The sequence below is a fragment of the Aythya ferina genome (assembly GCF_964211825.1).
Source record: "Aythya ferina genome assembly, chromosome: 13".
In the NCBI taxonomy this organism is placed as follows: domain Eukaryota; kingdom Metazoa; phylum Chordata; class Aves; order Anseriformes; family Anatidae; genus Aythya; species Aythya ferina.
In genome coordinates, this window is record NC_140311.1 from 12,753,167 (window position 1) to 12,768,671 (window position 15,505).

At 42.9% G+C, this 15,505-nt stretch overlaps 1 protein-coding gene across 6 annotated transcripts in view; it reads left to right on the top strand.

Moving 5' to 3' along the window:
- Positions 1-11,625, top strand: part of AFF2 (ALF transcription elongation factor 2) — a 434,150-nt gene extending 422,525 nt beyond the window's left edge. For all 6 annotated transcript variants that reach the window (XM_084535140.1, XM_084535139.1, XM_084535136.1 and 3 more), the window contains exon 21: positions 1,964-11,625. In XM_084535140.1, the coding sequence (XP_084391266.1) occupies positions 1,964-2,085 (122 nt within the window). In that variant the 3' untranslated portion in view covers positions 2,086-11,625. The remainder of the gene's footprint in view (positions 1-1,963) is intronic.
- Positions 11,626-15,505: the final 3,880 nt, after the last annotated feature.

The following is a 15,505-nucleotide window of genomic DNA, read 5'->3' on the forward strand; positions in this document are numbered from 1 at the left end:
TTTAAGTGTTATAATCCATTGGAGAGAGATCAGGGTTTCATACATGCTATAGTGTGTCGCCTTTACGTTTTGTCTGAAAAGATACCTCATTTCTAATTAAATACTAGATTTAAAGTTGCATACTTAAACACAATTAAACTGCAATTCAAAAATGCATGGTGTAAGAAAAATACATGTATAAGAATTGCTGTGATAGCCTGCATTATATCACATGATGGATTTCATTTAGAGAAGGTTATATTTAAGACATTAGTACATGAGAAATGTTAGAGTTTCATGAAATCTACCTGTAATGATATTTAGCAGTTTTTGCCCGCATCTCTCACATCATTCAAAACACCAGTATCTTGCTGGCTGGGACAGGACTCGCCTTTATCTCATGGCTACCTCTAAAGGTCTCCTGATTTCTATTTTAGGGGTTTGGGCAGTCAGTTCATCGTAAAAAAAAAATAAAAATTAAAAAATCCCTGGGAACAAAATGGTCCCATCTTCTATTCCCCACTCACCCCCACCCAAATAAAATAAAATAAAAAGGAAGAACGAGAAGAAAAAGGAAAGTATTTAAGTGAAAACCAAATTTTCTATCAAAAAAACAGATCTAGTCACATTCTTTTTTTGTGGTCAACTCTCATTGTTTCTGTTGTCTTCTGAATCACAGGGGGTGTCTTGCCCAAGGACGCGTCCCTGATGAGCTAACAGAGGTTGGGAGAAAAATGTGGCCCCATCATTGTAACGTCTAAAAGCCTTTACCTCTGGGTCTCACTGCTGTCATAGATGTTTCTTAGGTCATGCCTATGCAGATACAGGAGCTCTTCCACATTATAGGAGCTGTGAAGCCTCCCCTTGTGCACGGCTGTCAGCTTAGGTTTTGTGCTCCTCTAAGTGTGCCTGCATGCTCCCAGTTTGGACTTGACTCCTGTCCAGCTGGCTCTGAGCAGGAGACAGAAGCCTTTCTTGTCAGCCTGACAAAAGATGTGCCATTAAAATAAAAAAGCATACCAAGAGGGAGAGCAGCAGAACTGTGACCCGCCAGACTGATCTGGTTTGAAAAGGACGGCGCATACATCCTGCCACGTACCTCTGGGTGGATTTCCCCGTGTCAGTAAGGCTCTGAATGTGAGGGAGAAGAGATGGAGTTTGTCACAAAACCTGTATCTGTAAGGCAGGCTAAACGGCAGACTTCCCAAAGCCAACCCATCTGCTGGTTTATGGTGGATCACCTAGAGTGTTGTTCACCATTTATAATGTCATGCTCTCAGCTGACTTTACAAAATGAGATATATTTTTTAAGCTTCCAAAGATAACAGCGCTTTTTCTCTACAGGAGAAAACTATCGGCTCTTCATCACTCGAGAGCTTTTTTGAGAAGTGTTTTCAGATTGGTAAACTGAAATTAGGCTTTAAGGTGAATTTTCAGTGTTTAAAGTATTTATTATTTATTTGAGCCCAGACTGAGATCACTAGAATGCAGGCAGGACAGCATGTTATTCCTCCCCTAAATTTATTGATTTCGCACTGGAGGAGGGGAATGAAAGACAGAGGAAAGAAGATGAAAAGTAACTGCTATCTGCAGCATCTGAACGCAGTGGTGATGCCCCTAAGCTTTCATTATATGCTTGCCTCCAGCCAAATCACTTTGTGCTGTGATACTGCTGTAGCTCCCACTCTGACCAGGGTCAGGCTGTCAATACTTGGATTGAAGACCTCAAAGCAGCGCTCGCTTGTTGAAGAAAGTATTGATAATATTTTTGTACCTGGCACCTGCTCTGCAGACCCGCAGCCTACACGGTGTCAGCTGGCCACGTGCCGCACGCTGGGTGTTCAATAGGGTGAGAAAGCGAGGTCTCAGGCACCGGTGGTTCGGATTGTTGGTTGTTATTTGCTACTGCACGTGAAATCTTGGCAATACGTGTATTTCTGTACTGCTGCCCAACACAATAACTTCTGTTTCCTGTGTATTGCAGAATTCTTTGTAGACCTGGACTCAGTGATGGGACCCTTAACGCAACACAGCAGTATGACCAATCTGGTTCGTTACGTTCGCCAAGGACTCCACTGGCTCCGCATTGAGGCTCATTTGTTGTAGTGACTGCTGCCCTGCTCATAACATCCCCATTCTTCTACCTCTACCAGCGCACAGACGATCACTGGTGGAACTCCACTCATTTCTGGAAGTTTATTCATGTAACTTCATTTTTATTGCCTTTTTTAATATCCTATCTATTGGAAGTAGAAGTCACCATAAATGGAACTTATGACTCAAGAGCAGTATGTGTTGTACCATCTAATCATTTTCGACAATTTTCTATGCCTTGTGTCTCCTGGATCCTGCCATCCTTATGTGCTTTATGGAACGGTACATTCCCTGCAGTATTGTTTTAAGTCCATGCTACCTTCAAGTGAAAACAAAAAAGCACTTTGAGAAGATATGGATTCCTGAGAAATAGTACAAACAGTCTTAACTATTTGAGGGTATATATGAAAAGCCCCTTCTGAAATAAATTAGTAGAAGTTATAGCTATTCACTCACAATCATCTTCTGAACCTGAACCAAGCTTTTCGCCACTTAATTCTGGCATCATTACCTTACACAGTATGTTGCTAAGATTTCATACTTCCTATAGGCTTAATCTCTAAAAGAGAACATTGAATATCTTACAGCTACATAATGTAAGATCACCAAAGGTGTTAAGAGGTAAAAGGTTGAAGGAATGCCTCATTAAAGAAAGATGACACACTATGCAATGAGGTTTTGATATTCCATTCTACCTGTTTATTGTTGGCTTAATAATTTCAGTAGGCAGCACAATTTATTGCAGTTTTTAGGCAATTTCAAAATATTAGCTTTCATAGTCTCATCTACCATTCCTATACTAAATCTGTGATTTTTCTTTCAGTTTTGCTGTTTAATCTCAAACAAATACTCATCCAAGATTTTTCTTCATAGAACAATCTCTTCTTGCATAGTGACTCAGTGAAAGCAGATTTTAACAGGAATGCTACACTCTAAGCATTGATATTGTATGTAAAAATCCATTAATAAGTGTATGCAGATTCTTCATGAAATTCTCTAGAAGTTTAACTAACCAGCTACTGTTGAAACGTTATAATTCCGTGTGGCATCAATTTACACCTGTTTTGTTCATTTCGGAGCATTAGAAACAAATAGTATTACCTTGCTATCATGAAAACAATGACAAATTAAATAAAATCAACAGATTTATCCAAAAGCAATATAACATTTGTTTAATAATGGCCAGGAATACTTCAGTCAAATTACCTATTTTCTAAGCTCTGCATCTATTTACCCATGCTGTCATGTTTTGGACCATTCCTTTAATGTGTGAATAATAATGAGACAATTCAGATAGAATTTCAAAGCAATTGTGAATAAATTACACCATTTCACATTTGCTCTTTCCTCTTCTTTTTTTTTTCCTTGTTATAAACTGCACTGCTCTTCTGGTGCCACTGCAAGAAGCGCTGGTGCATGAAACAAAACAAAATGAATTTATATCAATAATTCACAAGACTTTAAATGGTCTCATCTCATTCTTGATGTAATGCCTGCATACCTTACTGAACTGTAAATTCCACTTCTATAAACAGAAAATGCTCATAGCAATGTAAATATTATTCTGTCTCATCTCATTGAAATAATACAATGTGTGTATTAAATGCCATCCAGATATTAGTTAATTGCAATTACCTTCTGCTATATAATCCTGTATATCCTTTAATCTGGTGAGTTATTGGATTCTACTCACTGGGTTGTGACCAGATAAATAGGACAAATTTGCATTTAAAAGGTTCAGACTGTTATGATTTTTAGAGCAGGCCTTGGATATTTGCAATAAGAGCAGTTTAAGGACTCTGCCCAGTGCATATTTAAGACCAACATTACTGTAGCTGTTGTATATTATTTCCCTGTAAGTTACCTTTTCTTAAAAATCAATAATTGCTGATATTTTGTTCCAGAAGACTGTATTGTAACTGTAGTCAAGGTGTGTCATAAGAGGAATCATACAGTTTAGGGTTGTCTGCAAAAGCCATTTGCAGAACATGCACATCCTGTACTATCTGCACATTCCTGTTGCTGAAGTGGTTGATACCCCCTTATCTCTTCTTGGAGGGTTTTGGTGACATGGCTGAAACGTGAATCCAGCAGCGTTTGTCATGCTCGTTCTGGTCCCAGTAGCTAATAAATAAGACCACAAGAACAAATAAGAAATGTAGAAGGGTGTTTTGTTTTGTTTTTTAAAAACAAAATGTTTGAAAACCAAAACAAAACACTTCCAGAATTATTTTTGACCAGAGCGAGTACTTGAGACGAAGTAGTGCTGGGGTGGTTTTGTCACAAGCCAGAGTTTTCCATTCCCTTTGCAAGATCTTGCTGATGAGATTCGGTAACTATTCAGTCTAATTAAGTGTGCTGTCATCACTGTTTCCTTTAATGCAGACTGAAACCCTAGATTGCCATGAATTTATGAAAAGTAGATATGGCTTGAAACGCGATCTGTAGTCACAAGACTGTTCAAAGAATGAGTTGCAGTCACTCAGTGAAGACAGCATCTTATCTTCCGCCTGTTGCTTGCCGTAAACAGACTCTTATCTCCAAATTTACCTCGTATTCACAATCTTTTGCTTAAACAGCTTAAGGAATTAGCCCACCTGATTTTGCATCCTGTGACTTAGTTTGAAATGTATGCTGAGTCAATGGCATGATTACAGTAAGTCCAGCAGTCAGGCCTAGATCCCAAGCCAACTTACTGTTTAGCAATCTTGTTTCAAAAGCAGCTTAGAAACAAATTAAATATGGAGAGTGAATTACCTTCTTATCCCTGGGGATGATGCTTCTTTTGGGTTAGTTATTAAGGATTATTGCACTTTTACAGGCACTGCATTCATCTCATTTCAAATGCTAACATGTCATCTTTGTGGAATCATTTTACCCTTTAAAGTATTATTTCCAGCAGAGTTAATCAAACGAGATTGTTTGTTTGTTTCGATCCACGGGGAAGCAGCATGTGTTTGCTTGGGCATTTGCTGTCTGCTCTTAACACTGCCCACTTCAGGCATTCAAAGTCATGAACCAAGCACCAAAAATTACAAGATTGGCTCCAAATCATGGCTTCTTTTTTTTTTTTTTTTAATAATTTTTTTTGGTTCCTTCATTGCCTTACAGATAATGAGCTTTGAAGCTGATTTCAAGACATGTTTTCAGGCATTTTTCAAGCATGCTGAGGGCCAGAAATGACATATTTGGTTTTAATAGTGAGAGGCTGAGACTCTGATGTAATCTCTCGGTCTGCAGCTGGGCTTTAAGAAGGACACCAAGCTTCATAAAACATTGCCAGAGCTGACAAGGCTGTCATTTGTGTCCCATGCTTCAGGAGGTTTGGAGCAATATCCATAGCTCAGCAGTGAAGGGAGCATGCAAGCAAAGGGCTACATGCAAGCATTTGGGAGCTCTATCACTACAAGATGTGAGGGCAGCAAAGTCCTAAGTGCTGGAGTGAGGCATTTACATAGCACTTAACCTCCATGTCAAGAGCCGTAGCAGGTCTTAAGTGAAGTATTTGACAACGTGCAGGCAGAATGTCCTGCGTTGACTGCAGTGACTATGTGTAGCCCTGAGATGCACGTTGAGAAACCTTTGTCCATGAGAGCAGGGCTCAAAGGGAAAGCCTGAGATGTTGCATCCCATATGGGCTGTGCTCCCCTTGACCATGTCATGTTGGTCACTGGTTGCAGCTGTGCTCCATTGGCTCCTTTGGAAGGACAAAGCACACTTCCCATTCTAGCAAACTAACAATGTAAACAGCTCACGCTGAGTTTGGATAGCTAGGTTTGGCCTAATATTTGTGCTATTTTATTTTATTTTATTGCCATTCTGGTTTAGCTTACAGCTTTTTTGATGATATTGTTGGTGGTAACTTTCCTAGCTTGCTTCTTATAGCTTCACTTCAATTTTTCTTATATGGTCTTCAGACTTTTAATTATTTAAATAGCTTCCATTAATATACTGTGTCATGATGACCTCCTTTGAAAGATAGGGCAGGTCTGTTGATTTCAGTGGTGTGCATTTTTTTGAAGAATAAAGGTCAAGATCTTGTTCCTCCTAAAGAAACAAAATCTGAGAAAATTGAATCTGGACCTTATTTTCTATGCATTTTGAATTCCACAGATTTTATGATGTTCTTCCATTATAATAGTTTAGACCCTCTGACAAGTTTTTAGGTACTTTGGAAGAAATATTTTCATTGCATTTTTATCAGTATTTAATGCTGTCTAAATCCAATGACTAATTTTGGGAGTGCAGTTTAAAATACTGAAAGAAATGGGGCCAGTAAATGATTCTGATTTAGATATTACTAGGCTTCTTTGCTTTCAGTTCAGGAGAAACTCCACTACACACAGTATTGAGGCACACTCACATGTGTTTGCCCACATATGTGTGGATTTGGATGTGGATTTGCAACAAAAGTATGTGATCATTACTTCATAGCACAGGAGAAATGATGCAGTAGCCTTAAAGAGGAAATGCTCTTACCAGTGCTGAGTGGTGGTAGGATTATTAATGTGTTCCTCTGTGGTTTGTGTGTAGTCCTATTTGCATCTTTTGTCTCCTTGCAAGCAATGAAGGCATGACAGAAAGTAGCAACAGTTCCCTGAAGTCAGTGTCACTTCTGACTGTGCTGTCAGCGTATCGTTTTTCACAAGGTTAACTCATCTGCAATAGACAAGCGACTTGAACTTTTAAGAAAGGAAAAATATTTCACAGGTCACCAAAGAAAATTAATTTGTCATTTTGAGCCAAGTGTGGAAACGCTGTACACGTGGGCAGGCCCAGGGTCCAAGGTGTCCGTGCAAAGGGCCTCTGCCTCCCGCAGCACCTCCCTGACCCCAGCAGAGAGCAGTGGGTGTGAGGCAGAGGGGAAGCAGGTGAGAAACCAGTCCCCTGTCCTTATGGCATCTTCCAGCTTTACGTACTGTTTTACAGGTGCAACACAAACAAGTCTTGTTAATGTTGGGAGGGCTCAATTTGTCTATTTCTAATACTTCTGTACTTCCGTGACATAGCCAGACCATGGGGCACTGCAATGCAGACAGGCATTCTGTATTGTCTAATGATATAGACATACATAGAGAGAGAAATATGTATATGTACTTATATATATATTTCACTAGATGCAGTGACATATTTTAGAGATATCACTTGATATTTTGTAGCCTATATGTATAGGCTAAAAGCTCAGTTATGCTCCTTTTTACTATTGAAACTTCCTTGCTCCTGAACACGAAGTGTTTCTGCCTGACTTACAGAGTAGCCGCCCTCTCTACAGTGTTGTGTTCCCGCCTGCCTCTTGGTAGCTTTACTTTAGCTGTTCTGTTTCCGAGATATTTTGTCTATTTCCGTTGTCTTTCACGATCAGTGATTCTGATCATCTTACACCAGCTTGAACCCATGGTGGTAGCTGTTGAAGTCAGAAGAGACTGAGTTCAGGTCTCGCGTACAGCTGGCGGGATCCCGTGGCTCTGCAGATAGAAGTGAGAGCAAATTCAGATGCAGATGAGTTACTGCATAAAGCTGGTGTCAGATGAGAATCAAACTTGGCCGTGTCCATAGGTGCTTCAATGGAAACACTATAAAGATAAGCTGTGCTCAGAGTCACAGGGTAGGTATCAACATCTCAGGCAGCTCCTTGACACTGTAATCATGTTAGGTAATAGTGAAGGTGTGAAGAGTGGTTTAAAGAAACTGGGGCAGGTTTGCGTGGGCTGGCACTAAGAGTTTAACCTGTGTGTGCTCAGGTGAAAAGGGGATTCATTACTGTTGATGTGTCCTGCAAAATAACACTTATGCCACGGTATCATACAGAGTCTGAATATGGCACTGCCCCATCCAATTCCTTACTCTGCCTCAGGGTGCCACCACATGTCACAGAGAGCTTATGCTTGTCACTGCCCTGAAGTCACCAGAGAGTTAAACCGTTTTTCCCATACAACTTCACCAAGGACGAAGGCCAAGACCCCGCAGTCAGCTCAAGCAGTGATGTGCACGCTCAGTGTTTGGAGAGAAGCTGCAGAAGAGCCCTTGCCTACCGCAGGCTGCGGGGCAGTGCGGCTGCTCAGGGTGTTGGACGACAGATCTGCGCAGAGGGATCCCCACCAGCCCTGCCCGCAGCACTGGTGTGCAGGAGGCACAGCAGGGGACCACCGCTGTGCCCAGGAGGACCGAGAGAGCCCAGCTCCACCGCCTGGGTACCACAGAGCTGTGGCTCTGCCTTGCTTTTAGGTTTGGTCTTCTGTGGCTGTAGACAGGACTTGGATTTGAACGCTCACTTTCACCTGCTCTGTGTGCAGAAACGTCAAGCAAGTCAACAGAAGCGATGCATGCAGCAGCATCAGAAAAACAAAGGCACCGTGTGCTGAATTGCAATTGCAGTCATAGTGTCTGCAGGACCACTTGTGCTTACAGGACTCTGAGTCCTGCTGATGCCAGTGGTCTAAGCCATGTGAGCAGATGATGCAGCTGTTTGAGACTTGTTTTCTTCTTTGATTTTCACCGAGTTCCCCTCTATGCAAGCTCTGTGCTGGATATGAGTTCACTCACAGTTGTGTGAGTATCACCCTGTTGTAATTCCATTGAAATCCATCAAGTAGAGATAGCCCTAATTTCTACTCAGTTATTTCCTTCTCTGGGTTAGAAGGAAAGACAGATTCCAAAGGGAAAGTCATTGTTTTAAAGGATACCAGTAACTAAAAGGGACCAAACTTGGAGCTAAGGAAATGTAAAAGAACTTGGCTCAGTTTGTGGAATTCATTGGACCAAATTCTGCTGTTATATAGCAATTATACAAGTCTTATTGAGCTTGCCGAGCCCTGTTAATCGAAGGAGAAGCTGGCTAATAAAAGTGGCAAAGCATTATCAGAGTTAAGCTTATTGGGCCAGAACATCAATTGCATTAACCCAATTAGTTCAATGGAATTACACCCAGTTTTGTTCTGGCTGAGCTCTCACCCCACTGAAATTAAAGTTCTCCTGACTAGTGCTGGAATAACTGCCAGCGGAGTTGCTCTTCGCCCAGACCATATGTTGGCTCAGCCCTTGCTCAGGGAAACCACCACTGACTTCAGTGACAAGTAATGTGGAGTTACGAACCCGAAGAAGCTTTGACCCGCTGGCAGGAGGCATTTACCCTTGAATTTATGAACAAACTGTGTAGTGGAGAACAACAGACATACTTTATTTATGGCAGAGGCAGAGTACAAGTTCCTCAACTGGTGTAAACTGGTGTAGGAGTACTGGCTTCGGTGGAGTTAATCCAATATGAGGAATCCACACGCTGAGGAGCAAACCCTTTAACCCCAGACTAATTTCTGCCAATATGTCTCTATGCAGATAAACTCCCAAAGCTTTTATCATCATGCCTTTTTTTACTGATCATGCCAATGAAATGATTAATGTACCATAATCCTTGCCTGCGAGGAAATATTGTACTTTGCAAAGCTATGCAGTATGGAGCACATCATAAAACTGCTTTAGACCACACAGTCTGGAAAAGCATTGTCAGAAACGAGACTAACGGGTAGCTTTTTATCTGATGTCGATTACACTTTCACTCTGCACTTCCACTGCTGAGGTTTTTACATATGGAGTGAATGATAGTTGGATGTTTCTGATGACTGTGGGCCAAAGCTTCAGCTGATGTGCCTCTAAGTAGCTCCATAGATGTCAGTGCTGATTTACACCAGCTGAAAAACTAGTCCTCTTCCTTTTCATACTGTGCTATATGCTCTAATGCAGCTTTATAAATACATACTGAAGCCGAGTGTATATTGAACTGTTCTGATTGAGCACCAGATAATCCTTGCTAAAAGAATTGGAGGGTAATTTCTGCCTGCCATCTAAGTTTGCCTATGTTTTGTTTTTAACTAAAAGGCATGTTGCAATTTCATTACCTCTGAGTTTAAATATTTACTGGCATCAGCATTAGCTTGCGTAGAAAAATAGCAAATAAATTCAAATGTGTCATAAATGCTCTCAGTCTAGAGATGAAATCTGTTACTTTAGTTCAAAGACATTGCAGCAGGTTAAAGTGTCTTTTCTAAGCCAAATGGGTTTTGTACATTTAAAAGTCTTGGCAAATATTTATCCACGTCCAATTCTACCATTCTTCCCTTGAGCATCTTAATCAACAGGTTGCTCCACTGAAATCCACAGGAGTAACTGTGTAAATAAGTGCTCAGCCCCCAGATTGTAGAATTGGGCTCTGAATACGTCAGGTGGATGCAATCGGGAGTTTAATTTTAGCCATACATATCATCTGAGGACACTTAAAATTATGTACATTTTATCCAAGCTGACAGTCCATGTAATTCCATAAACTATAGTATTATTTATTCCTGTCTGTATATTTGACATCTCTGGATTGCATATCTTCTACTGAATCTAAAATGCTGTTTCTTTAAAACCCACATTCAGAGGCCTAGGGCAAATCACAAAGTGTGAAAACGAGTCAAAAGAGCTGGTTATTTTTTTGCTTTGGCTTTGAGCTCTCCTTTGGTTTGTGTTTGATCTTTGGCTGTAGCACTCCCAGTATTTTTAAATGGCCCAATTCTATTTGTTTCCTGTCTTCTGAAAAAAAAAAAAAAAAAAAAAAAAAAAAGGAAAAAAAGAAAAAAGAAAAAAGAAAAAAAAATTAAAAAGGCAAACTATGAGTAAGATTCAGGAAAAGTAACCCTGGCTAACTCAGTGGATGTTTGCTCTTTCTAGTTGTTTTTTTTTTAACCAAGCCATCTTGGGAGCAGTGTAGTAAGCGCGTCTACTTGCCTACCATTATCAGCTATCGTGGCAAATGCTATTTTTTTCCTTTATTTTATTTTTCTTTTGTGTGTGTATGTGCGCATGTATAACTAACCAAAATATCAGGAAAATTTATATATGCTTTCATCTGGTTCCTGGAAACAGAGCAACATGATGACCTTATGGTCTTCCAGCAAAAGTCAGATTTAATTTCTGCATTGCAGTGCAACTTAATTAGCTATTGGAATTAGATTACAGTTTACTAGATGGCCCTTTACCTTACATTCTTACTTTTTATTTACTATTGAAGTAGCCTTCTTTTTTTTCTCATGTGTGCAAATACCATATCAATAATCATCGCGATTCCACAAGGTGTCTTTGTTCTGAACAAGCATGTTATTCTTGTAAAGTTTTAAGCATAAGTTAAGATGTTTTGTACAGACCAAGGTAACTGTTAAAATGTCAAGCAATTACTGAAATGTTGTATAGTTACAAAAATTTGATTTCTTTTGCTTTATATGTATTAAATTGTATCTTGCCTGTTTTGCTTTGTATTTCCAACGTGTTGCACAATTATGCATTTTGTTTACATTTGTTCCTTCTTCAGAAAAAAAAAAGGAAATAACAGTAATACTTTATGTACAAACATTTTAAATGTACTTTTGTTGTTTTTAAACACAATGTCTCTGTACAAATAATATTGGTTGAACTGGTACATTTGTGTCTCTCATAGAGGGATTAATTATACTGCCAGTGCATTGAATTATTTAAAAAAAAAAAAAAAGTAAAATAAAATTTTTATGAAAATGTAACCCATTTTATCGCTATAAATTATTCTGTCTTCTGCTATTTTCTCATTCCCCTCCCAGGGTACAATAAGTATGGTACAGTCAGTACTGTTTGTGGGAGAGTTGTTATAGGTTTTAATTTTTAATTGATGTGTTTGTGTCATTATGGAGACTTGAAATGACTCGATGTTAGAAAATAGCACGATAGTGCTGACACGAGATGAGAGGTAACAGGATCAATAGTGTTTCCCCTGTCCCTAAAAGGCCTCAGCTGGAAGACTGCAGGCTAAATCCCGTCTGTCCCAAACCCAACTTAAAGAGCAAAGGAGATGGGCTTCATAGGCAGGACTTTTGGGTTGCTTGCTGACAAGCAGCCCCAGGCTCCAGCATGACCGAAGTGGTGCGAGCAGTGTGCTGAGCCCCGCGCAGGGTGCGCCTCTCCCCAGAGGCTTCCTGGGGCGACAAAACTAGAAACACCAGCTTTTGTAGCATCCTTTCAGAAATAGCTCTAAGAGCCAGTGCCAAGAATACCAGCTCAAAAGGGATGTAAAAAGCTCTTGAGAGCTCTTGCAGAGTACATGAGGCCAAGACATCTGAATTGGGGCATTGCCTCGGCCTGGATGCTGCCTCACTCCTCAGCAGTGTCAGGAGGGTGTTCACGAACCCAGAGCATAGACGGCATTGTGGAAGGATGCCTTGAGACTTGAGCACAGCAGTGGGTGTTAGTCTGGATTTCAGGCTATTTACTGTAAGGCCCTGCTTAAAACAGGCCCGGTCATGGGGATCCTCTGGCTGCTCTGCACCATTCAGACCACAGGAAGCAGCTTAAAGCTGCCCAGGCTGACTGGGCCGTGGCTTTGCTGCTGCTCTGTGTGAGTAGCTACCTGTAGGGTACGTGCTAGAGAACCAGTACATCTCTTAGCTACAGGTCATTTCAGAAGAAAAGCTGGAATGGGGTATTTGGAGCCAACTTTTTACTGCATGTGCCAATAACCACATTCAGGGAGCCAGCAAACATCCCCTCAGTGCCTCAGCGAGAGCCATCTTTGGGGTCAGAGGGAGGTGGGGGGGCGCAGGTAGGATGCTGCATGCTCCATTCATTCCCCGAGCCCTCAGCATCCTCTGGGTGTGCCCAGAAGCCAGCTTGAAGTGTGACTTTGGGTAGGCAGCACATCATTCCCTGTGTGTGGGACCTTGTAATCGGCTGCGAAGTGTTCTGTGAGCCCAGCTATGAATGATGAATGGCTCCACAGAAACCTGTGCTGTGCTGCTTTGTTAGAGCTCCTGCACAACTCAGGAAAAATAAATAAATAAATAAATAAATAAATAAGACAATTATTCATTACCACTACCTGGTAGCCCCACAGCAGCAAAGGCTGCAGGCCTGCTGGCTGGAGGGAGAAGAAATGTCTCCTCAGAGCATGGCGGTAACAAGGGGCAGGAGATGATTGTGTGTCTGGATGCTCACAATGTCACAGTGACCTCAGGCGAGGTACAAGTGGGCCTATTCCTGCAGCCCATGAGATATCTTCCCTCCTCCCCGGGCTGTGTGGGGCTGAGGCAGAGGAGTAGGATGCTGGTAAGAGCCCTGCAAGTCTCAGGACAGGCAGAAGCACTACAGTTTCTCAGCCAGCTCAGATGATTTAACTGCACGGCTCCCTCAGGGATGAATCTGGCCCTGACAAGAAGCTGTTTGAGAGAGACCACGGGATGTTTCCTTGCCAGCAGGAACGGCGCAGAGGTTATGAAGACTTATTTATATCCGAAAAGTCTGGCTGGAGCTTCCCGTGGCCTAGAGAGCTCGGGAGCAGGAAGCGCAGCCCAAATCCTGTCACTGAAAGGCCGAGACCCTCTTCAGCCCCTCCTATACAGCCCAAAAGGGAAGCAATGCACTGTCAGCTCCACGTGATGGAGAGGCATTTCACTTACCAGCTGCATTTCAAAGTGAGCTTAGATACCCTTTTATCCCTTTGATTAAAAAAGGCACATGTGCATGGGGATTTTCAGTGTTTTTTCCCCCCATGCTGTGTCCACGCAGTAGGAAGGCCCCTATTATAGCTAATGTAAATGTGTTCAGCACACAAACCACATGTGAAGCTAATGTTAAACAGAAGTTTGTGGTCATACGAGTTATGGAAAAGTCCCTATTGGTATTTTTTCCGCCATGCATGCAGACTGTCCTGCAAATGAGACACCCTCCTCACTTCTGGGACCCTGTGCACCTGTGAGCACATGAAGAAAGCAAAATGGATGCCGCTGTGGGCTGGGCCTCAGGAGCCGGGCCATGGAAGGAAACACACCACCTGGCAGCACTGGCCCGCCTTCAGCTGCCTGAAAACATGGGTGCTGGTCTCTGTGGGATCACATCAAGATTTGCCAGAGAGCTGGCATTTTGAAAGAAAAATTTGAAAGGAAAACTAAAATCACCACCACTCCCTACCACTACCATTCGCACCCCACTTCTCAGCCAGCTCCAGGCAGCCGGGGCTCAGCCGCAGGCCTTTTGGCTGGGGGTTTCTGCGAGGAGTGTGTGCAGTGGGTTGTGAGGACGCCTCATACAAAGTGCTCCAACGTCTGCTCCAAGAGCTTGGCTTTGCTTCCTGGGCACCCCTGTGCTGATTCTGCCACCCATTTCGGCAGCCCAGTGCCACACACTCTCTTCCCACTTCTCCTTCTGCTGTGGGAAGAGCACAGCCCCACCGGGCCACGGCTGCAGGGTGATGCCCACTGCCACAAGCACTGCCGAAAACATCACAAGCCCCAAGCACCCTGCAGTGCTGATCTGTCCTTGGGCTGCACTGGGAGTCTTGCTGAGCCCCCCAGCCCAGGAATCACAGCCTCGCAGAGGCACAGCAGACGGCAAATTCTGCAGCATTTTTTTTTCTCCTTTTTTTTTTTCTTTTATTTTTTTCTGGCAACTCTACATTCGCTGCCTATCAAGCAGGAACTAAATAAAAAGGCTGTTATTGTGCTTCGAGCCATCAATTTAAGAGCAATCACCTATGTGTTCGGGATGTGCTGGCAGGGAATTATCTGCAATGAGAAGCTGCTTGCCAATCAGCGTTGTAGAAGCCCGTTGGCGTTACCTGCACCTAGCAGCGACCACGACTCCTTCAGTTGTGTGGCAGTCAGCTCACCAATGCCCTCTGCGGTCTGGGAGCTGAAGAGTCAAGAGGGGGCTCCTCCAGGTGGGTGCATGCCCAGTTTGTCGCTGACAGAGCCCTGAGTCTGTGTTGTCCTGCATGGCTACACTGCCAGGCATCAGGTTTGCCTTTCGGGAACAAAAAAAATGCTGAAAAATTATCGCTGGAGTGAGAGGCATCAGAGGAGCAATGTGTCTGGGAAGCTCTGCCGTTGGCTTTGAGGAGCTGTAGGGTAACATGAAGGGAACACTTACATGTGAACTGTTCCACAGCCAAGATGACACAATGCCTCCAAGATGACACGATGTCTCCTGCTTGGCCCGAGCCGTGTCCTCAGACCTCTCCCGGCCCCAAGCAGTGTAGTGTCTCTCCTCACAGCTGCTGTGACTGAAGGTCACTCAGGTGTCCAGCAGCTGCATACAGACATTTTGGCAGAGGGCTCTTTCCTGCAGTGCTCAGCTAAATACCTCCCTGGCTCCTCAGAGCTGTTGCTGGTTCAAGGACAGCTGCACATTCTCCAGGCTGCCCCGAAGTGAAGAGCCTTGCAGAGCATCTCAGTTTTGCTTCAGGCAGGAGATGCCTCCCCTGCTGCCCAGCTCAGCAGGCTGCCCCTCTGTTGGAAGCAGTGTCCTTGTCACCGGTGGCATCTAGGACATGCAGATCCCCACAGCCGGGGCTGACGCAGGGCTGGGTTATCTCAGCTGCCCTGCTGGAGGGTTGGGCCTGTTCAGCCCATGGAGATCCATCCACTTGAAGCAGGACTCA